Source organism: Orbicella faveolata, unplaced genomic scaffold, assembly GCF_042242905.1.
Source record: "Orbicella faveolata isolate gen_17 unplaced genomic scaffold, um_ofav_v1 contig_47, whole genome shotgun sequence".
In the NCBI taxonomy this organism is placed as follows: Eukaryota; Metazoa; Cnidaria; class Anthozoa; order Scleractinia; family Merulinidae; genus Orbicella; species Orbicella faveolata.
Window position 1 is genome coordinate 23472930 of NW_028301577.1, and position 22071 is coordinate 23495000.

Sequence of the window (22071 nt, forward strand, 5' to 3'; positions counted from 1 at the left end):
AGTGTAGAACATTGGCGCAGGTGGTAAAAAAAGAGTTTGGGCGTTCAGTGTGTTGCGTAGAAGGCTGCTTGGAAATTTCATTGCACTGACCCCAAAGAATGGTTTCTGTGGCAACTGTGAAGTCTGTTGACTTGCTACACTGGGGCTTAAAGAGAATGGAGTCTCTTTTGTCTGTTGTCTTTTTCTGACATTAACCTCCTCAGCTGTATGACTTTGGATGCTGCACATCTACACTCCACATCCCATGTGAAACACCCACTTCTCCTCAAGAAAGAATACTGACGAGAATTTGAGAACGCAATTAAGGAAACTACGAAGCGGCTGTCTCCTGAATGTCCTCATACCGTATGGAGTGTGTTCACGTGATGTCATCAAATTCTCAGATCCAAAACTAAAGAGCCACTCAAGGTTTTACTCTCATCAGGCATAAGAGATGCTAAATTTGTATCTATTTACAACTTTCCAGCTCAATAGCGCCCTTCGTTTGGAAACCAGCGCATTTTGAATTTCGGAGTTATGGCGGTGCGCGACATAAAGCTAAGATCACGTTTGCCGAAAACTATACTCTTGTCTCGTGATACTTAGCCATTTTAGGAGTTAAAGTATCAGGAAAAGTGCTTGTGTAAATGTTTTTTGGTTCGGTTCAGATAATCAGCCAACTAGACAGCCAAAGTAAGTTCCAGATGCTTACACTATTTTTCGGCCGCCATATTGGAGGACTAAGGAGGTCTACTAACGTAGCGACTCCATACTAGGCTCTATAATTTTGCGCGGAACATTTCGACGAATATTTCAACTTTAGAACAACGCATACACCTCAAACTTGGAGAACTGTCTTCTTTGTTTATCGTGTATAATATCGCAATTTCTTGACTTTATCCACTGAATAGGTTTTCATTCTAATGATTATTGCGTGGCAATGAACACACTCTATCAAAGTTTTGATTTGAACATTCGGTTATTTCTCAAAAATGAAATAAGCGCCCTGTCCTGAATAAGCGCCTCTTATTTACCAAAAGTAACGGAGCCCCTCCCGGGCGCTAAACTGACTCATTAGGGTACTCTCGTGATTATTCCTTGAATTATACCCCACTCGTAAGCTCGATTAGCAGCCGCTGTTCGGGAGAGGAGCCCGCGCTCCTCCCCCTATAACGAGGTAATCGCCCTACTGAACTAACAGGTATTATTTTTCAGCCCCGCTGAAGTTACATTACAATATATGAACAGAAACCTAATGAAACGAAAACAATCCAGAATTCCAAACATGAAATCTACCCCCATAAAACAAATAAAAACTCCCCATGCACCCCGGAACTGAAGTTGAATGCAAAACAGATAAACAGAGACGGAAATCCTTTAATGTTGTGATTTTCTAAACAAAGAGACTGTAACTGGTCTTTGAAACAATGACATATTGAAAACTGCGGTTGTTGTCCCACAAACTTAACGAACAGATTTTCTTAGCCACTTGGCACTTCGTTTTCTGGGCTTCTACTGCACTACAATAAAACCGATGACATCATCAAGGTCATCAACGTTACTAATAACAAAAACGACAACCATTTCAAGCCAACCAAACACATTTATGACGAGGCGTATTTACCACTCAAATAGACCGTAATCGTATCCTGGGTATTAGACTGGAACTAGCTTGCGACTAAGGCTAATGCGGGGAATATTTTCAAATGCAAATGACATTAATCTCTTTTTAATGATATTACCCCGTGTGAGCCTCTCTTGCAAGCTAGTTTCAGTCCGATACCGGGAATGACCAAGCTGTTTTAGCAATACAAGGTGTTCCTTTAGGAAGATTGTGGTGGATTAATGTAAAAGCTGGTATCCCATTAAGCAAAACGAAACTCTCAAAAACAGACAAGCTACTTTTGAACTTAAACATGTAATTACTGAAGAAAATATACAAACCGCTTTTTGAGCATTTCGACTGATAAATGTCATTTGGAAATTTCATAATTCTAAGATGATATACTTAAAAAACTATGTCTTATTTTTCATTTTATTCGCAATTAAAGAATATGACGATGGTTTCAATGTATGGAGAACTAAACTAGAGCAAGGTTAATTCCAAGCGATTATGTGCAAGTCTCCTATCTACATTCATCACGGATCAATGATAGTTTGGTGTTTGACATCTTTTGCGCTTCCCTTTAAGGTATTTTATTAAAAATCTATCTTGCTGAAAGGCAAGCTAGAAAAAAGGTCGATTATCATACAGAAATTAAACGTTACGTTTACATTTTTTCCCCCACATAAATGTATAAGATCTCACATTTGAGGTTTTATTCACATCCGATAATGAATGGTTGCCAACGCTCATTCCCAGTCTAACTTTGGTAAGACCCAGATGGAAGGACATAATGTAATAATTCGTCCCTTCTTCACTCAATAAGAAAAAAAATCGCAGATATATATTTATTTGTAACTTCTGAATTATAAGGAAGTTCTGTTCAAAGGGTTACAAGATCACAAAAAGGGCTCATTCAGTTTTTTTTTGTGAGAACTCATTACAGTCGTAACGATCAAAACAGCTGAAAACTTCGACCTTAAAATAAACTTTATATAGGTTATTTGCAAATTAATGATTGTTGTAAAATTTGTGTTGTGTGACGGAACATGCAAACTCCTTAAAATCTTTTTGACCCGGCCATGGTAATATGTATAACAGGAAACATGACCGTTTCAATTATCACGACTTGGCTTAAAAAAACCTTTTTGATAGTTTTGTCTGTCTTTTGTTTTAAATTGTTTAGTTTAGCGCAGAAATTTGACTAAGACATGTTATTGGTTTTGCGTTTGGTTGTCGGGCTCTTATCGGTAATTCCGACTTTTGAAAGTGTAAACGGCGCAGATGACATCAATTTCAGTGAAGAAGAGATCCTGACAACGCTTTTGGAGGTCCGGGAGAAAGTCTTAATGAAAATGAAAAGATCCATCGGTTTCACAGAGCAAGCCACTTTCATCATCCACAAATCAAGGCTGATCTAAAATCTGAACAACATCAGGTGCGTATCTTGGAAATTGCTACGAGAGAACTTCCTGACCAAATGAGGTAAGAGTGGTTACGGGAATATCATTGTCTGTAGAAGCGCCTAGAATCACACATTTACCTTATCTCGGTGAACGAATGAATAACGTCGAACTAACGAGCGAACGAACCGCGCACGCAAATATTGTGCTGTGCAACTTGTATTGCAGTCAGGTACTTGTTCTCTTTAACGTATTGTAAAGTAAATTCAATTGTAACATATGTATAAACAAAGTTTATTCGTCAGTAAAACAAACCAGAACAAAACCTTATCTATAAGTCACCAAACAGAGGCGAATACAAGGGAGGGGTTGAGGTGATCGCAATTTACAGAAAGCCCTTCTCTTACTATAAACGACAAGGCCGTAGAACAAGTAGTTCAGCTGAATCCCTTGGAGTCTATATTGACCAAAGTTTAAATTGGGAATGCCATATTGAAAATGTCTAAAAAGATTGCTTCGGTCATTGATGCAATTAAGCGAATTCGGCATTATATCTCATTTAATATTTTTATCAAAGTTTATTTTTAGCCTTGTTGAGCCACGCTTGGCTTATTGTGATGTGGTGTGGGGAATCTTAAACGTAGGGCCTTGCGGAAAAGCTCCAAAGGCTTCAAAATCGTGCAGCTAGTATCTAAATCTCAGCGGAACAATGATAGTAATTTGGATCATGCGTTCCGGGCATTAGGGTGACACAATCTCTGTTATCAAAGATTAGACAAGAAATCTATCATGACGTAAAAGAAATTGCATGATAAGACACCAGATTATCTGCGATCAAGATTTGTTCATCGCGACAATGCGAGTGCTTATCGTTTAAGGAATACTGAAAACAATTTAATTCTTCCACAACCTCACACTGATCGTCTGAAGAGAAGTTTTTCGTGCTGTGGAGCTCAGTTTTGGAACAACTTACCTATAGAACTAAGACAAGTAACTTCGTTAACCGGGTTCAAGACTTAACTAAGTCGTCACAGTCGTCACATGAAAAGCAAATTCTTATTATTTGTTCGGAAGTTTTATTCTTTGACTGTAGTTAGCAAGATATGGGTAGCTAGTTGATTATCATAAATAAATTGATGGAAATACCGTGTGTATAAATAAAGTTATCGTATCGTATCGTATCTTAAGGTGTACAAACCCCCACCCACCCGCCACCCCCATTTCAGAAATTCCTGGATCCACAGTGATAACAATGGGGTGACAGGCCTGCACAACTCCCATCCACGTGTAATAGCCGGTTAGAGCTTTGCGCTAACGAGTATATCCTTTAGGGATCTGCCCCTTTTGTACCAGACAATAGGGGGATCTTTGAATATTCTTCTAAGCAATGGTTGTTTTTGAATTAAATGCCAGTTCTGCATAAGTATTTGCTTTAAGTTAGGCCCTGATGGGCGATATTGTGTGACAAAAGGCAAGATTCGCGTGTCTTGTTTACGTTTCTGTTGTAGGACAGATTTTCTCTCCTCAAATGTAATTTCTGCGAGAGTTGTTGAACCAAGAGTTTCAGGATACCCTCTTTCGATGAGATTTGTTCTAAATTGTGAAATAGCAGTTTTGAATGCTGTTTCAGAGGAATTGGTTCGGAGAAGTCTGAATGCTTCGTCCTTGATGAAGCCCTTTTTGACCCCTGGTGGGTGGCAACTCGAGAAATGCGTGTACTGAAATGTTTCAGTAGCTTTGAAATGAGTTTTAATGTCTAGTCTAGATTTTTGAGCAAATCTTTCGCCTTTGTAAACTTTTGTGTCGAGGAACGTTGTTTCCGTGTCGGAAACTTCAGCCGTGAACTTGATAGTGGGATGGTGGCTATTTGCTAGTTCAATGAACTGCGTGACTTCATCTTTGTTTATATTCCAGATAGAGAATATACCGTCAATATACCTTTTCCAGGCGAGTGGTTTTTGAACGCTTCGATTTGAAATTTGTGATTCTACCTTTCCCATAAAGATGTTGGCAAAAGCGACTGCCATTTTTGTACCCATGGCTGTTCCATGTGTTTGGAGGTACTTTTTTCCAGTAAACTGGTATGAGTTTTCTTGAAGTATAAGTTCAAGCGCTCTTTTAAGATATTGTGTTGGGATGGGGGATTCTCCTTTATATTAAGATGCGTATGCGTTGCATACCGTTTCTATCCCCTCCTCTTGAGGTATATTTTTGTATAGGCTTGTCACGTCCATTGAAACAAGGATAGCGTTCCCTGGTACTCTCGTTTTTTCTGTGAAATTGATGAAGTCCGTCGAGTCTTTAAGATATGACTCCTTTTCTTTTGTTATGGGTTGAAGGAGTTTGTCTACAAATGCAGACAGTCTCTCTGTCGGACCATCACACCCAGATATTATGGGTCTTCCAACCGTAGTTGGTTTGTGAAATTTGTAAGCGTGTAGAACACTGGTATGCGAGGCAGGTTAGGTGTTTGACAAAACCATAGTTTCATGTCACGGAAGTAACACCTAGAAAATATTTAATATTCAATATTGCGTAATGATGTAATTAGTGCCGATACGAGCTGACATGAAGGGCTCAATCGTTTGGTGAGAGGTGTAAAAAAGTGGTCCGTTTGAAAAATTGGTCCGGTGATTGTTAACAATGGCCTCCAAACTGTGTTTATTGCAGACAACAGTGAGCATGTTTGGATTACGTTTGTCTGAGTCATGGGGAACGATTTATTTTGGTCAAATTTGTCAAAATGCCGGAGCAAAAAATTCAAAGTTCAGTTTACCCTGCATGGTGTTTCACTGAGCCAATCCGAGCGCGCGTTATAATGAAACTTTATTATAACAACTTGGTTCAAGGTTCATTAAATTCAGGCCTCTGTTAAGGACTGTGCTTACTAAATACAAAGGTTTTTGCGCCAGATTAGGAAAATTAGATCTTTGCAAGCGCTATTGGAATCCACAAAGAAAAATTGGGGTAGCCTGCCGGTCAAGCGTTTTTTCGAGATAATTAGCCTTGAAACTCAATAAAAATGCTGACATCAGCATTTCTGTGAAAAATTTATACACAGATTTCCTTAGAATTCGCCTTTACATACAGAAAAGCAAACACATTTTTAAAGATCTTAAAACAGCATGGTAAATTGTAACATAAAACCATTTTTGATATGTTTTTAATGACAAAATCGTTGCAACAACGCTTTTAGTGTCTCTGACAGCCTTCCTCTGTTTCAGCTAAAATACAGTCTAAATACCTTTTGCGCACAACCCGAAACTAATGACGTGTTAAATAAGCTTGCAACTTTCATTTTATACCATAAAATATAGGGGTAACCACGCGTTTTTTATAGTTATTGATCTTTTTTGAAACCTTTTACGGTGCCCGTTACATTTTTTTTCTGTCACCTCCCAGTAAGTAAAACATTTGATATCTCGCATTTGTTTTCCGCGCGCACGACGCCATCTGCAGGTACATGTTTACAGTTGGATTTTAGTATAATTTTCGACAGATAGCAGCTAGTTTTTCAGGTGGAAGACGTTAACTGTTGGTAGTTAGCTATATGCTGCTATTCTGGTATTCCTGGTTTAAGTACATGTTCATTAAACTTGATTTGGTCACAGTAGGAAAATTTTCCTCATCATCAGTCGTATACTTGCTTGCGTAGTTGACTGCGTCAATTAAGGATTTTACGGAACCACGACGGCGACGGCAACAGGAACGCCACTGAACAAAAGAATTGAGCAGTACAATGGCTGTGGACGTGCGTTATAATTCCTGGTACATTTCTCTGCCGTCTGCATTTCTCTGCAAGACAGCAACGTGAGATGACCAAATTTTGTGTTGTCTGGAGAACATAAACCACGACGGCCAATTTTTTTAAATTCTTATTTCAAATTTATCGCTGTTCCGGATTTAGTTTTGCAATAGTTTTGACAGTGATAAACAAAGTAAATGACTTTAGAGTATCGCTAGATTCGTAGGTAAAATATAAATTCATTTGTTAATCGACGTTGTCCTCGGCGTCGCCGTCGTGGTTTCGTAAACTCCCTAATGTCAACCGCAGCGCGCGCGTGGCGCTTAAAATAAACCACGCCTTACGTGATGCGCAGAACGTTTGTCCACTAACAAAAGTAGGCACTGTTTTTAAGTTATTTGGTAGACGTAGATCAAGACTGAACAATGAATTTTTTTACGTTTCTATTTGGACTGCAACGTTTTCTGACCATCATACTCGATCTCACATCGCCATGCATATAAAACGAGGCATTAATAAGATAATAAAGAGTCACTTTGTTCTCATTTTAGATCAGTCGTCTCTGGAGTCATTGAAGTAAACTATTTCTTCCCCTTTGTCGAAAATATATCTTTTTAAAGGGAATACCCAAAGGAACGAATCACCTCCTTACACCATGCAGGAATATCAATATAATCGATATTGATAGCAACTTTAGAAGGAGAAACTCGCAAATGACTTCGCTTAGGGGTGGGAGGGGGGGAGGGGCGGGGGCGGGGTTTAGAGAGGAGTGGGGTATGAATTGCACAGTAACTCATGCATGTTCAAACATAGAAGAACTCACAGTATAAAGTTGCTAAAGTTTATTGCCACTTTCATAGAGTTTTTGTACATGCTTCTCTATTAGATTAACATTCCAAAACTAGGTATTGAAAATGACAAAAAATTCTTCGGCACCGACTTTCCTTTATAACATAGAGGTTAAAATTACTGAAATTGACTGAACTTGGAGCATGAACATTAAGATAGAACCTACAGTTACTCGAGTTTCACGCTTGAAGCGATTGAATTTGGAACATATATATAATCACTGAATTAGGAGTGGCTCTAAAGGACGACATTTGTACTCAAGTTTTTCATTGTTGACCAAAGATGTCCGAATGTTCTGACTGTATAAATAGATTTTTCAAGACTGTCTAAGATGACCAGAAACGTCAGAAAGTCTATCCGAGGACGTACGAAGTTTATCGAGTTTTTCAAGAGGCCTGGCATCACATCATATTTTTTCAAATGGATTGTCCACCATCAACCGATGCTGGAACACATCAACTTTTACCCTTTATGTTATAAACAATTTATCGTGCGTTTCCTAAAAATGGAACGATCGATTGATATTACAATTAATGACTGCTTATACTTATTGACTAACAAGGCAATTTAATCCTTTATCAATTATAATATTGGTTATATAACTAGCTATTCGACGGCCACGTAGGTTGTAACTCAGGCGTGTTACATTCATTATTAACATCAACTACATCGTTTTTGACTAACTAAAACAAAACCTTGCATGGCACAAATTCAAGAATGGATCCCTGGGAATACTTCAAGCAGCGACATTTCCGCCAAAACCACCACTCCGGGAAAGTTTGGGAGCACCGTAATATTTGGGACCTAGCAATCAAGACATAACAAATCAATATTTCACTTAGTACTTGTTCTGCACTGTAAACTATCGCCGGCTTTCCGAGAATTTTAATATTTTATGTTATTGGTGATTGACAGCGCGGAAAGGGAGCAGAAGGAAATATTACAGCTACCCTTTTCTTTTCGCGAGCCTTAAGTCTGTGTCAGCGAGCTCGTGTCCCACACATTTCGATTATCGCCCGTTACATCTGGAGGAGGGAAAGAAGAGAGATGCGGGCTATTCTTTTGAATCTTTGAATGTTCTACTTCTAAATTACTGTCGACCATTTATAAGACGCTGCACATTACATCCGAGATTGTAAACGCCTAGGTTTCATAAGACGGTGCAAACTTTGCCACGGTAACTTTTAAGACAAGTCTGATGGAATGTTTACTCTCGGAGTAAGTTGTAGAAACATTTTCAAAATATTGTAAGAAAAAAAAAGGAGTTCTTTACTATCTTAATAGAATGTCCGGAATACAAATAGCAAATAGCAAAAAGTACTTACTCTCTTTAAAAACTTCCAAGTCGACATAAGGCAAATCGCTGCAGGACACATCATCATTTGGAGTATCCCTAAGCCTTCGCATGAAAACCTTGGGCTGAATAGTGAAAACGCCGTCTGAGTTGTCACATATCACTCGAGCTAGATTACAGTTTCTTATCTCGTCCAGTTGTTTTATGGGAAATCCTGTGAGAGGGTCGTCATTCTCATACCAGAAGCGATCACCACGGCGCGTGTTGTTAAACTGTGTGAGAAGCAGACAGGTGGCGGTTCGTCCCAACGCACTGCCTGCTAGAATGTTTTCACTCAATATTCCCGCAAATATATCGATGTCCTCGACAGTTCGGTAAGTACCTTCCAGTCTTACCCGCTGAGCAAATGGTATATCTGTAAGATCATTGAAGTTTGTACCTGTAGCTGCAGGACCACCACAAAGTGTTGAAAACTGGATATACCCTGGTAAGCCATGATCTCGTCCACGCTGCATGTTTATAGCAGCAAGGTCACCACGAAAGCCATCACCTGGTCCTGGTATTATCAGGTTTTCCAACACTGCCAAAGCAATGTTCCTACGAGAAGGAAAAATCACTAAATTATTGTCAAATGCGATTTTTTGGACAATCGTTTTCAACTGTTTGGATAATGTTGTGCATGCAAGTCGGAACTTGCTATTAAGATCATTATATTTAAACAAATCTACTCATGAATTTGGTGTCCTTTCAACAGCTGCTGTTATCAAAATAACTTAATTTACAGTTAAGGCCCTGAAAAATCGATGCACGTTAACGACAGAGAAGGAACATTCTGACAGCGAAGTTACTATACTGACCAAGTTGTAAGATACAAAACTATTCATTAGGAAACTTACACAGGAAGCGCAGAAACAAAGTCAACACCCTCACAAATGAAAAGTTCACGCACACGCGCGCGCATACAAAATTTGTCATGTTATAAGACGCTCATTGACCGAGTGAGGTCAACGTTTAATAGTTTGGAGGAATAGTGTCTTTTAGTCAGAAGATCTCTTTGAGAAGTACTGTATTGCATTTAAATCACCCTCACTTTTAATTTAAGTTACAGTTCAAGGGCTGCTGAAAGACAATCGAGAAATGAAGGTTTTGCTTTGCGATTGTCAATCAGTTTATTTTGTCTTACAAACCAAGGCTGAACAAACACATACCGATCAAAATCGAGGGCTCTTTCCAAAGCCAATCCAAGATATATGCCTGTATAGGGATTGACTCCTAACTCTAGTTCGTAGAGCACTGCTGGGTCAAAAAACGTGACTACAGATTCATTCAGGCGGTTCCCTCCACGAACTCCATCCGCCAATGTAAAGGTTTCCCGAATCAGAGTGTGGCCTATTCTTAAGGCAGCCGTAGAGAATACGTTGAACATTGAAGCCTTTGTGAAAGGATCGTAACCGCCAAAGAGTGTTCCAGGTGCCTCCAACGCAACTCCTGCTTCTTTCCTCTGAAACAGAAAACGGTCGTTTGTTCTTAATATCCATTCACTTGGAGAAAAGCCACGCTTGCATGCAGTAGTTCGTGCGCGGCTTGGGCAAGTCTAGTTTGATCTCAGAATCTCTTAGATTGTACGGTGTACTGCTGATGCTAAATAGGTTTCGCAGGTGTGTACGCCGTTGTTAATATCCATTCACTTGGAGCGTCCCGGATCAAAATAAAATTCAGCAATTGATTCATGCTTTGGCGTGTCTCGCTGAGATATGGTGCAGGGGCGAAGTTTTGCCGAAAGCACGAAACAAGCTTACGAAATGCCCGAAGGAGACCAGTCTAATGCAGTCACGGCTGAGTACTTTTTACATGTTACACTGACTGGAAGTGCATAACTTGCTGATTTACGTATTTTACACATTTTTAAACTTAAATATCTCAGGGACGAATACAGATATTTGCAAACGGTAAACGGCGTTTTTTATCTTTCGTGGAATTCTATGTGATTAAGCTCAAAATTCAAGGGGTAAAATTTGATCATAGTACCACTTTAAGTTTGTGGATCAGTCCTTTTTGTGATCAAGTAACCCTTTGAACGGAACTTCCTTATAATTCAGAAGTTACAAATAAATATATATCTAGGATTTTTTGCCATTGAGAAAAGAAAGGACGAATTGTTACATTATGTTCTTCCATCTGGGTCTTACCAAAGTTAGACTGGGAATGAGTGTTGGCAACCATTCATTATATGTAATGTGTTGCATACAGGCACCAACGATTCGGCGTCCCTCTTGATACAGTTTCTCGTCATCATACCATGGATTTAATAAGTGTAGGATATTGACAATACGGTTGTGTTCACGAGCCCACAGAGCGTGCATTGCCATTAAAGCTGTCAAACAAGAGAACAGAATGGTTATTTAAATAAAGTTAAGTAAAAATTCATTTTTGCATTACTACGCCACCCGATTGGCTTACAAAACTTGCGCCACTTTTTCATTTAATCAGAAGTGAAACCAAAACCAATCGTCACTCGCTCGCTCATGTTTTCCCGCGCGCTTCGCGTCAGCTACATGCATGTACTTCGAGTTTTGATTGGTCCACTATATTGTCTGTGTCATTTGTGATTGGCTAAAATGATAACTTTGATTTTGGTTTTACGTAACTCATCTGCAAACCGCTTCAAGCCAAATTCAAATAAACTAGTTCATTTGTCATTTATGACTTCAAATACAGTGATTGAGAATTTATGTATACCTGCCGGTGAGTACTACAAGGTATTTGTGTTTAATTGTTCAGTTTTATTATGAACCTCAACTTTATCGCTAAGTTCAGTTACGTCTTTTATTTCTCCCACCTTGATTTTCATTCACCCGAGGATCACCAGCTCTGAAACAAGGTTCAGCTGTAACATTTTCGGATCTACAGAAGCCTGCTTCACCGCCCGCAGATTCAGCCGCCGGTAGAACTGGTAATTGATAAATGTCAGGAAAGGCTTCAACCAGAAGTTCTCCCCCTGTGAATTTGCGAAGGCTGTTCGCGTTTTCGAGATCTGAGCCGTACACATTTGATGAATCAAGGTAAGAGGTTATCTCGTTTATCTGTAGTAGAAAAATTTAGTTTATTTAGGTTAGAGACAACTATTCATTTTGCTAAGCACGCTAAACTGTTTATAATCCAAGGAAACTGCAGAATTACATAGAATACAACGATTTCCACTAATCCCTAAGTCTTAACAGGGGAGATAACTAATAACATGGCAAGCTTACCTAAAATGATCTATTTTTTTTCTTTATCAGAACTTTGTTACTACTTACTTTTTGAAGGAAGATATATTCACACAGTAGCTTTATCAAATAGATGATAGTATAGCTATCCCTTTTCACGTTGTCCTTAAAGATAACTAGCTACTGAGTAACATAATATTATTTCAAGTATTATTTAATGCGGTCATTAAAATTTTGCGAGAAGCTAGTGTAGTTAACGTTTGCTGAAGTCTTTCTTTGTCTAGCCACTTTGTTCTATGAATGTTTGTTTTTTTTTCTTATTCGACTCTGTGAAACCAAAGTGGCCTGCATGACATGTGCATTATGTGAAGTCATGATTAAGTAACTGATCTATTAGGCACATATGATAAGAAAGTTGACCATATATGAACTGCGTGTAATTTAGAAAAAGAAACTGACCAATGTGTGATCTCAGAAGATTAGAAACTGTCCTATGTATCATCAAGGATAACAACTGACCTGGTTGCCATTATCGTCCCGTTCTGACCTGGAGAGAGGAGTACATTTTGCGCTTGGATCACTCAATAGATTATTCCCGCTGGTGATGTTGACTCCAAAGCAGTCAGGCTTATCAAACAGGCTGGGACAAGCGTCCTGGCTCCCGCCACAATCGTTCTGTGGGTCCACCCCTACAGTAAACTCAGTTAGCGTGAGGTCATGGTCCAAAAATTGACCCCACGTCATTACCAAGTGGGTAAAATCGGCTTGGGCTCCAACACTGTCAAACACTTTCTTGCTAACTTGTCTTGCGTTTGGAAGGGGAAATGCTTCGCCGGAGGGTGCTTGGAAGGTCGAGAATTGCCGAGGTTGGAAGTCTGGCTCATACGCATCGGGAAGGAGACGACGATGCGGTGTAAAGGTGGCTCCGGTTGTAATGTTGCAGAGATTGTTGCATGTGCCATCAAACGTGCGATACTTGCCGTGTTTAAGACATAATAATCTTTTGGCGAGTGAAACCTCGCAGTTTGTGAGGCTCAGCGTATCCAGCAGTAGTTGCCCAGAAGAAGAAACTTGCGCTTGAGGCGTTTCATACCAGCCAATGACAAGTAGCATTCCAAAGAGAAAGCTGCAATAGAGAAAAGAGAGACAAATTGAAAGTTAAACATCACAGTGTATTTATGGGCTCCATGACAAATTATCATCGGCTCATATAATATATGCCTTTTAAGATTAGTTATATTTTTCTATTATTACTACTACTACTACTACTACTACTACTATTATTATTATTATTATTATTATTATTATTATGACGTCTTAAATGTTACCATGTCTTATAATATATGACAAAATAACGATAATAAGTGGTAACTATCGTTATTAAAAACTGGATCGTGGAACAATGTAATTCAAGAGTTTTCTTTGGCTTAGCGGCCATCGTGGTATATGAGCAGTAATAACCCGCTCTACAAATATGGGAAGTATACGCGTAAATGTTTGGGGCGTTTTATTTCTTATTTTAGTTTAATTTTTCCACAGTTTAGGGCCATTTAAAAACATCATTCCATCAGCGCTTGTTGGTAACGTGATGATTATAGCCATCTCGACGTTGGTTACACACCTTGTTGGTTATCTACCATCTCATATCAAAGGCTTGGTCGTGGAGTAAGTGTTAATTATATTACCGAAAGGATGGACGGATGGGAGGAAGGAAGACAATAAAGAAGGAAAGACTGAGTAAATAAAAATGTCAATGGATCATAATTCGGTAGATGGACGAACTTAATGTCCCACGGCAACTAAACTTTGACCACCTGTATTTATCCAATTTTGGAATTTTCTTGTCCGTATTACCAAAATGTAACTTTCATACAGTTATTTTGAAAGTTTTACGACTTCATAGTAGCATTTCTGCGTTCCGTGTCTAGTGGTAGGGTCTTTGAACAAAACAAAAAGGTGGCGAATCCAAGATGGGACCTGCATGAATAACATGCCGTAGTAATCATGTCATATGACGTCATCATCTCATACTGCTTTTGCTAAGAAAAAATTGTACGGACGAACGATATATCCCGTAAGTTTTATTATTGTTGAATATTCCTGAAGTAACGGAAGAAAGGGGGAGATGAGGGGAAGGGAGGCGGAGATCCCGGTCGCAGAAAGTCAAAGAAAGTTCGCTTTGAAATTAATGGTGCTTACAGCTCTAGGAGTGACAGTTACTCTGTAAGAGGGGGCTATTTAACTAGTTGCTTTACATTTGTGCTTAGTTTATTGGAGCACTAGTTTTGTGTTTTCTGCGTATAATGTCAACACGCATGTTTGGATTAAGCAAAAGCATCTAAACCTATCGAGGCATAACCGAAAGGACTTTTGTGATATTTCTTCAAACGATGAAAGTATGGGATTTTAGTCCTGTTCTGCATTTTGAGCACTATATACCGACATGGTGACCCATCGTATACTGTATACTCTTTATTTCAAGGCAAAACAACTTCGTATACTATTTTCATTTAAACACACAAGGAACCTTGGGGCATGGAGCTGTGAGATGTTGGCTAGTTCGACTCAAAAACGTCTAAGTTGAACGTTAGCGATACTGCGCGGTATCACCAAGATAACATCGATTTATTCATCGTAACTTAAACATACCTTGTGGTGTACATTTTGCTTTTGGCTAATGGCTCTCACTTTTCACCTGTTGAATCATAGAGAGTATTACATCAATACTGGCAAACTAATTCATAATACCTGCATTCTATATTGCCATGAGTGGGTCACTGAAACAGTATGTGACATTAACCACGCGAAATACAGGCTAAAACCATCGACACAAATTCGGCAAACTGCTAGTTTTAGCCCGAGTTTGCTATGATTTAAGTCTAAATTAAAAAGACTAAGGCACTTTTTCGTTTCATTAACAATCATTTACCCCTGACATTACTCAAAGAAGTAAAAGGAACAAAGTTGTCATTTGTTAGAGCCCCTTAAAGGTGGCCAGAGAAAACAAAATAGCCTTTGCTTGCAAGGGCCACTGTTTGAAGTTAGCGAATTGAGAACTCAAAAACAAGAGCTACAAATGTGCAAGTAAAGTTACAAAGTAAGATAAAACATGAATAAATGAATCAAGGGGAAGATTAAAACTTCCATGAATTCTCATGCCCTTTAAAGGAAACATTCTGGCGAACCAAAAAATATATATATATATGTTTCGCGCTACAAGCCTCTTTAGTCGCACTTATTACTTTTTCCTTGCTTCTACAACAGAAATTTAAACTTTAACATCAGACTAAGAAAATTTATCGTGTATATATGTAATCGTACAATACCTGTTACTTGGAGAGGAGAACTCAAGAGAGAACAGAACGATTCCGTCAAGAAGCTCAGATCTTCAGCGGAGAACGTCGCTTGCTGTGGTGAAATGAGTTGATCGTGTTCCCTTTTATTTGAGACGGTGTGCAAAGTATTGACAGTCCTTAGTCATCAAATAACAAAAGCACTTTACACTTTAAAGCCGATATCTAAAGTTGCCCGTGGTCCGTGCAGAACTATTTTCAGATTTTCACGCAAGCGGTAACATGTAGCTGAAAGCAATATCACCCTGATTTGTTTGTTTTTTGCGACGAAATCACTTTAATGTTCTTTGTATCATGACAAAATGAAAATCGATACAGCAATTATGATATTACTGAAACCGCAATGCCAATGGTTATGTGGACTTTGAAGTTCTCTAATCAAGAACAAAAGAAAGTGTTTTGTTTTATAACTTAGAATGATGTTATGAGCGCGTGATGAGGGCGTTTGCCACAAAACGTCAAAACCCCAAAAACCTGTGAAACGAAAGAATTGTCCGTGCGTTTATTTTTGTATTTATTTGCTGTTATTGGTTTTCTTTTCTTTTCTTTTCTTTTCTTTTCAAAGCTGGTTCTGACTCGAAGGAGTGAGTTACGTAACAACATCCACTTTGGGTTTAATTTACCCGTGTCTTCGTATGTTGATGTTGTGCGCATGCTTAATCCTGAATCCGGTCGGTGATATCAGTTCAAGAATATATCTCTTTGTACGTAATTGACACATTATGAGAGCAGTTTTGCTTTCAGAAGGCAATATAACAATTCTTTTTATCATTTTATTATTATTTTTTTCATATAAAAAAATACACTTAACGTAAAAAAAAAACAAACATCAGCAGCAAAGTAAATACCATGAAATAAAATCACAGCACTCTGAGGACTACACTAGATAAACAAATCAATTAATTCTAGGTGCTACTGAAGAGAAATTTTAAAAACACGAGAACATTGACACAATGTAGTTACATTAATTAGTCCTATTGAGACGTTGGTGGTGACAAAATTCCTGGAACAAAATCTTTTGATATAAGGCATTTCCATTTGTTATTAAAGAGCTTAGCAGTTTTGTTTCTTTATTGCGATGTATCTTTCAGTCATTATGTTTTCTCGAAGTTGTACCTTAAACAGTGCAATAACAAACTAACAAATTAGTTTTTGAAAACTATGTGGTTGGTCTGTTACGTAACTGAGTTTCCCTTTCGGCACGGGTGACGCGACCAGAATGAACCAGCTGAACTATTGAGGGTTTTAAGCGGAAACGCAGGTTTGTTTTTGTAGATATTGTCGGATGAACACTCCGATTAAAAGGACATTGCTATAACACTGTTATTCGATCTGGGTTGATTCCAAACTTGCACAGGATGTTCAAACAAGGGGTAAAACCATTCTGCTTATTTCAATTATCGATGTAATTATACGTCATAGAGCGGATTTCAATTGAGTGTGGAAAGTAATTAGACAATTACTTTAGTTTTGGTTTTGGTTTTACTACGGTTTGAGATTGGCTGAGTAGTCTAATTGGTAAGTAATTGTTTTGGTTTTACGACACTCATTTGAAAACTGCTCTAGCTCAAATATTCACTGAATCATGTTGACGTCATTAACCCACGTCGGAGACTGATGGACTAACATGTATTGGTGTAGTTCCTCGACTGTGTAATAGTGCCTACTTTGCAAGATTTTCTTCCTGAAAGTAAAAGCTACACATGTCTCAAAATAAATTGCCGAAAATCTAAATGGTGGAATTCAGTTTTTGCGTGTGTATACTAAAGTTTTTCGTCGTAGTTTATTTCATCTTTTTTGAAAATTATTATTTCATATTCGGGCTTTAGATATCACTTTTATTATACGTCATTTTCGGTATTTGCATGTAGTAGTAAGCCTTTCAAAAGGCCAGAGCGAGAATACCTAAGATTGTTGGGAGTTGGTCCTGAAATGCAAACATATCTTCCACTTTTACATTGCTTATTTATTTTTTCAATTTGTAAAGGCACGGTATCCTTCAGCTTTTGGCTTCACCGACATCCCACTATTTGTTCAGGCATGAGTGAATAATGTAAGAGGCCGTAATTACACGTATTCTTCTAGAAGCTTGGCAGAAATTTATAATGTCACGACATTGTACAAAATGTCGAATAACTTAACGAACAAGCCGGACTTGTTGGGCAATAGTTATCTAGTAAGAAGATATGATTGATCATCGCAGTTATACACACAACTTAAGCAGTTGTGAAATTATAGCCTGAAAAAAATTCAGGCCTGAACGGGATTCGAACCCATGACCTCTGCGATACTGGTGCAGTGCTCTACCAACTGAGCTATCAAGCCAACTGGGAGCTGGCCACTTTGTGAGTTTGTAATATACCTGTAGAAGGTGAAGAATACAAGTGAATACATGAAAGTTCATATATTTGAACTGCGGAGAATGATCATGATATGAAGATATGATTGATCACCGCAGTTGTGTACACAACTTAAACAGTTGTGAATTAAAACTTGAAAAATTTCCCAACTGCTTAAGTCGTGTGCATCAGCAAGTTTTCTCGTATTCATTGCCAAGATATGCGTCTGTTGTTCAGATTTTAGATCGGCATTGATTTGTGGATGATGAAAGTGGCTTGCTCTGTTAAATTGATGGATCTTTTTATCATCATTAAGACTTTTTCTTGGACCTCTAAAAGCGTTATAAGGATCTCTTCGTCACTGAAATTGATGTCATCCACGCCGTTTACGCTTTCAAAAGTTGGAATCGCTAATAACCGCTCAACAACCAAACACGAAACCAATAATGTCTCTTAGTCAAATTTCTGCGCCAAACCAGGAGCCATAATCGGGGACGGAGACCGTAAGTCTCGGGTTTCGCGCGTACCTATGATATGGGACAATTTTTCTATTTTTAGAACAAATTGCGCCATCCTGACGTCATATATCCGCGCGGATTCACCCACATGTCGGGGGCTCTCGCGTGGATGTTGTCACGTTGCGTGATCAAATGGTGAGAGTTGAGATATTCTCTTCCGTATTTTTCACAGCGATGGCAGGGAATAAGGCAGGGAATACGAACCAGGGCGCTTATATGTAGTTTTATGCTCTGAGCTAACGGAAAAGGTGGGTTTTTCAGGGTCGAAAACAAGACTTCAATCTCGCGCTGGGAATGAATAATAAGATCTGCTCACGCTAGTTGTAAGCTTACTTGTATGTTTTTGCGTTTGTTCTGACTTAAGAATACAGGGGCGTAGCGTGAGATTTTGAAGGTGTACGCACAGCGCGGAAATTGCAAGCGCCGAAGGCCCCAAACTAGGGGGATCTGGGGGCATGCTCCCGCAGAAAATTGTGAAATTTAGGCTTTCGGAAATGCCATTTCCAGCTATTTCCGCGGAACTTTTTTGTAAATAAATGCGACGGAAAATGCAGTAGTTAGTTGTTTATTTTACCCATCTCTAGAGTTTTCGGTAACCTACATCAAAAAAATGAGGTAAAACAATGGTAAAAACAGGGGGTTTACAAGCAAAGGGCAAGACGTCTACCCTTAAGACGGGTGAACTCTGTTATAACATCATTAAGGTCAACGTCCTTGTGCTTGTGAATGTGTAAAATTGCTATAGAGCTCAATCTCCCGTCTGTCATGGTACTTCGTAAGGGCGTTTTCAATCTCTTCATACTGCTGAAACTACGCTCAGCAGTGCAAGTTGACACAGGATACGTCGACAATGTTATCTTAGCAACATAATCTCCGGGATTGAATTGAGGGTTGCCATGATCAAGGGACTCAACCAAAGTCTTCAGCTTCACATTACCATCTATTCCACACACTTCACTTTTGCCTCCATCTTTTGACCTCGGATATGAATTCGCCCTTAGAGATTTCCATGTCACTGGCGAAGCAGCTGAAGATGTCATTAACGGCTCTTTCTGTTAGTTCAGTGAGCTTCGCTGGAATATAGAATCAACGAATTAATGTTGTTTTATGCTAACAGCATAGGAGCAGTGATCTCTTTGCCGTCAGTAGGGTAAACAACATATGTAGCTTTTAAGTCCGCGGCTTCGTTTCTCTGTTCTGTTCTCAAACTGTCACCTTTTCCTGCGGCATCCCTATTACTAGCTTATATATATACACAACTTACCAGGAATAAGAAGCTGCGCTTGGAAGCCAGGGAGAGGTTTGACTAATTGCTCATCAAGCTGGTTGATGAGGTGGTCTAAAAAGGGAAGATACAGACTCTTCCAGCATGAAGACGCTGAGTTAGCCTCGACCTTCAGCATTTGCACTTTGTTCAGTGGTCTTGTTGATCACGTTAAAGTAATCATGTATGGATTTTCGAGCCATGATACAACTGTGTCAGGTAATACTGTGATAAATTGTGAATTTCAACTCGCAGAGATAGTCATTGGATCGTCTTCTAATTGTTTCTTGGGATTTTGAGGATTTACACAGTCAATGACTTCAGTTGCATTTTGCATGTATATATTCCTGTTCTGAGTTGAGTGCAATTATTTCTGAAGCCACATAGCATTTAAAGGTAATCTCTCCTTCAAAAATAACCCGGGACAGGGGATTGGGGAAAGGCGAGGACCACAGGGGATGGAGCTTTTTTTTTCGTTTCAATCCACCATTACGTTACAACAACAACAACAACTTTATTAGCTCTTATATTTAGAAAAGAAGACATTTGCATCAAATAAAAATTAAAGCTAGACGGGTGTTGGCTTCCTAAAATAACTAGAGAGTTAACACGTCTAGGAAGCCAAATAACGTTTCTTGTTGTTTATGGAGTAATTGAAAGGTACTGGAAAGACAAACACAAACGCCAGTATAATTCGAAATTTAAAAATCGGTCCTATTTTCTAAAATGCTATAAGGGAATAAAAAAAAAATTTCCAGATTTCAGCTGTACGCACGGGCGTACGTGCGTATATGGACGCTACGCCCCTGGAATATAGCAAGAAAACTCTCTACTCTGGTATCGAGTTAATTTGTGAGTTTCTCAGACAATGGTTCATCATAACCAAAACCTGTTTTGACGGTTTCTTATTGTTTCTGCCTGTTTGGTGAGTTTGCAAAAGTTTTTGAAAGGAAAGTCTGACGCGTACAATTAGCTCATTTGCATAGTGCAGTTCGTGCACTTTCAAGTCCGAGTCGGTGTTTTCAATTGTCAACAAATCTTGACAAAGATTTCTTTCGTTATCTTTTGTGCTGAGCTGCTGTAATAAATTTCACGAACACAAAAAAGGCTGCTAACATCATGTGTCTTTCTTCAACATAAGCATAGTGAAGTTTTACACTGCGAAAATGAAAATAGACAAGGAGTTTTGATAACTCTATCAACAAAATCGAAATCGTTATTCCAAGTTGATTAAAGAAAGCGTCATCGTAACTTTGCTGATTATTTCTGCTTTAGTCACATATTTTCAGTTTAGCTTTTTTAAATATGTTCTCAAACATTTATCAATCTTAAACATATTTAAAAACTATAGAGTCATTGTTTGAGTTCGATGTACGCTTTCACACGAAAGTGCGGTGGAAGTACAATCTGTCATGTTTACTGACTGTACAAAACACGCATCGGCGGGCGCTCTCATTCATCGACAACAGAGAATTTACTGGATTTTTACACGAATAAAACTGAGCAGTATCTACGGATGTAAAGTTATTGGGCCTTGATGAAACATCAAGCGTTGCTTACAATTCAAGCGAAACTCAAACTAGCAATTGTTTTGTTTTACTTTTCGGTCGCGATAGACTGACAAATTACTCGCAAGCGTGTGGCAGGAGGAGCTAGGAAACTATGAAGTCCTGAAGCCCTGCTATATCTAAATATATCCAGCTAGTTTTTTGCTGTGTGATGGTGAAAGCTGTTAATCTTCAGCATATGTGAAATTTAAAGTGGAGTAATGTACAGCTCATGTGAAAGAAGCATCCATCGGAACACAACTTGGTCAGCGATATATATATATGTAAGCTTAGAGCGGAACATACCTAAATTCGACACTGTCTTACTTCACTCAAACTGGAGCAGCTTACGACGAAAATACTTAAGCAAAATTCCAACAGACGTAAACGCGTTGAGTTGTGGGCCAAAAACATGAAAAATTTCGGGAATTTCGGAAGCCATTTCCCCCGCGCTACATCCGCAAAAATCCTCGCAGCATGTACGCGCGAGTGCCGCAGGCGATGGCGCAATTTGCTCTAAAAATAGAATTATTGTCCCATATCATGGGGACAACCCCAATACTAGAAATGGCGCGCGCTTACGGTCTCCGTCCCCGATTATGGCTCCTGGCCAAACTAAACAATTGAACAAACAAAAAAATCAAAAAGGCTCGTGATATTTGAAACGTTCATGTTTCACTTGATACATATTACAAGGGTGGTGAAAACAATTTTAAGGAGTTTGTATAATCTGCGACAGCATAAATTTTACAACAATCATTAAATTACAGATAAAATCTTTAGGTATATTTAGGTAGGATTTTTAAGCTGTTTTGATCGTTACAACTGTAGTGAGTTCTAACAAAAAACGTAATATGATACTTAAGCAGTACTTTACAGGTAAATAACTATAATCAACGGAATTTCTATCAAATGAGACCAAATCCACATTTATTTTACGTCTCCTATCCTTTAGAATTACGCAGTGG

The 22071-nt window shown here is 38.8% G+C and overlaps 2 protein-coding genes and 1 non-coding gene across 3 annotated transcripts; all 3 read right to left on the reverse strand.

The window, feature by feature from the left end:
* Positions 1 to 4255: 4255 nt before the first annotated feature.
* LOC149097691 (uncharacterized) lies at positions 4256 to 5137 on the reverse strand. Its single transcript, XM_089279221.1, has one exon. It carries the CDS (start codon positions 5022 to 5024, stop codon positions 4284 to 4286), a length of 741 nt encoding a protein of 246 aa, XP_089135347.1. The 5' UTR covers positions 5025 to 5137; the 3' UTR covers positions 4256 to 4283.
* A 2420-nt stretch (positions 5138 to 7557) lies between these two features.
* Positions 7558 to 15512, reverse strand: LOC110057361 (peroxidasin homolog). The gene is made up of 8 exons (XM_089280001.1): positions 15409 to 15512; positions 14732 to 14777; positions 12602 to 13208; positions 11713 to 11956; positions 11063 to 11247; positions 10082 to 10374; positions 8905 to 9470; positions 7558 to 8383 (listed from the first exon to the last, which is right to left on the reverse strand). Exons 2-8 carry the CDS (start codon positions 14743 to 14745, stop codon positions 8316 to 8318), a joined length of 1977 nt encoding a protein of 658 aa, XP_089136127.1. The 5' UTR covers positions 14746 to 14777; positions 15409 to 15512; the 3' UTR covers positions 7558 to 8315.
* A 2175-nt stretch (positions 15513 to 17687) lies between these two features.
* Positions 17688 to 17760, reverse strand: Trnat-agu (transfer RNA threonine (anticodon AGU)). The gene has a single exon. It is a non-coding gene; the product is annotated as a tRNA-Thr (tRNA).
* Positions 17761 to 22071: the final 4311 nt, after the last annotated feature.

Bases quoted from the DNA above. Each gene is read 5' to 3' on its own strand.
- LOC149097691 (XM_089279221.1), bottom strand. From the start codon at position 5,024: ATGGGTACAAAAATGGCAGTCGCTTTTGCCAACATCTTTATGGGAAAG.
- LOC110057361 (XM_089280001.1), bottom strand. The intron at 11,957-12,601 runs GTCAGTTGTTAT...TTTCTACTACAG, and splicing joins GGGACGATAATGGCAACCAG to ATAAACGAGATAACCTCTTA. The intron at 8,384-8,904 runs GTAAGTACTTTT...CTTGATTGCTAG, and splicing joins CTTGGAAGTTTTTAAAGAGA to GTCCCAAATATTACGGTGCT.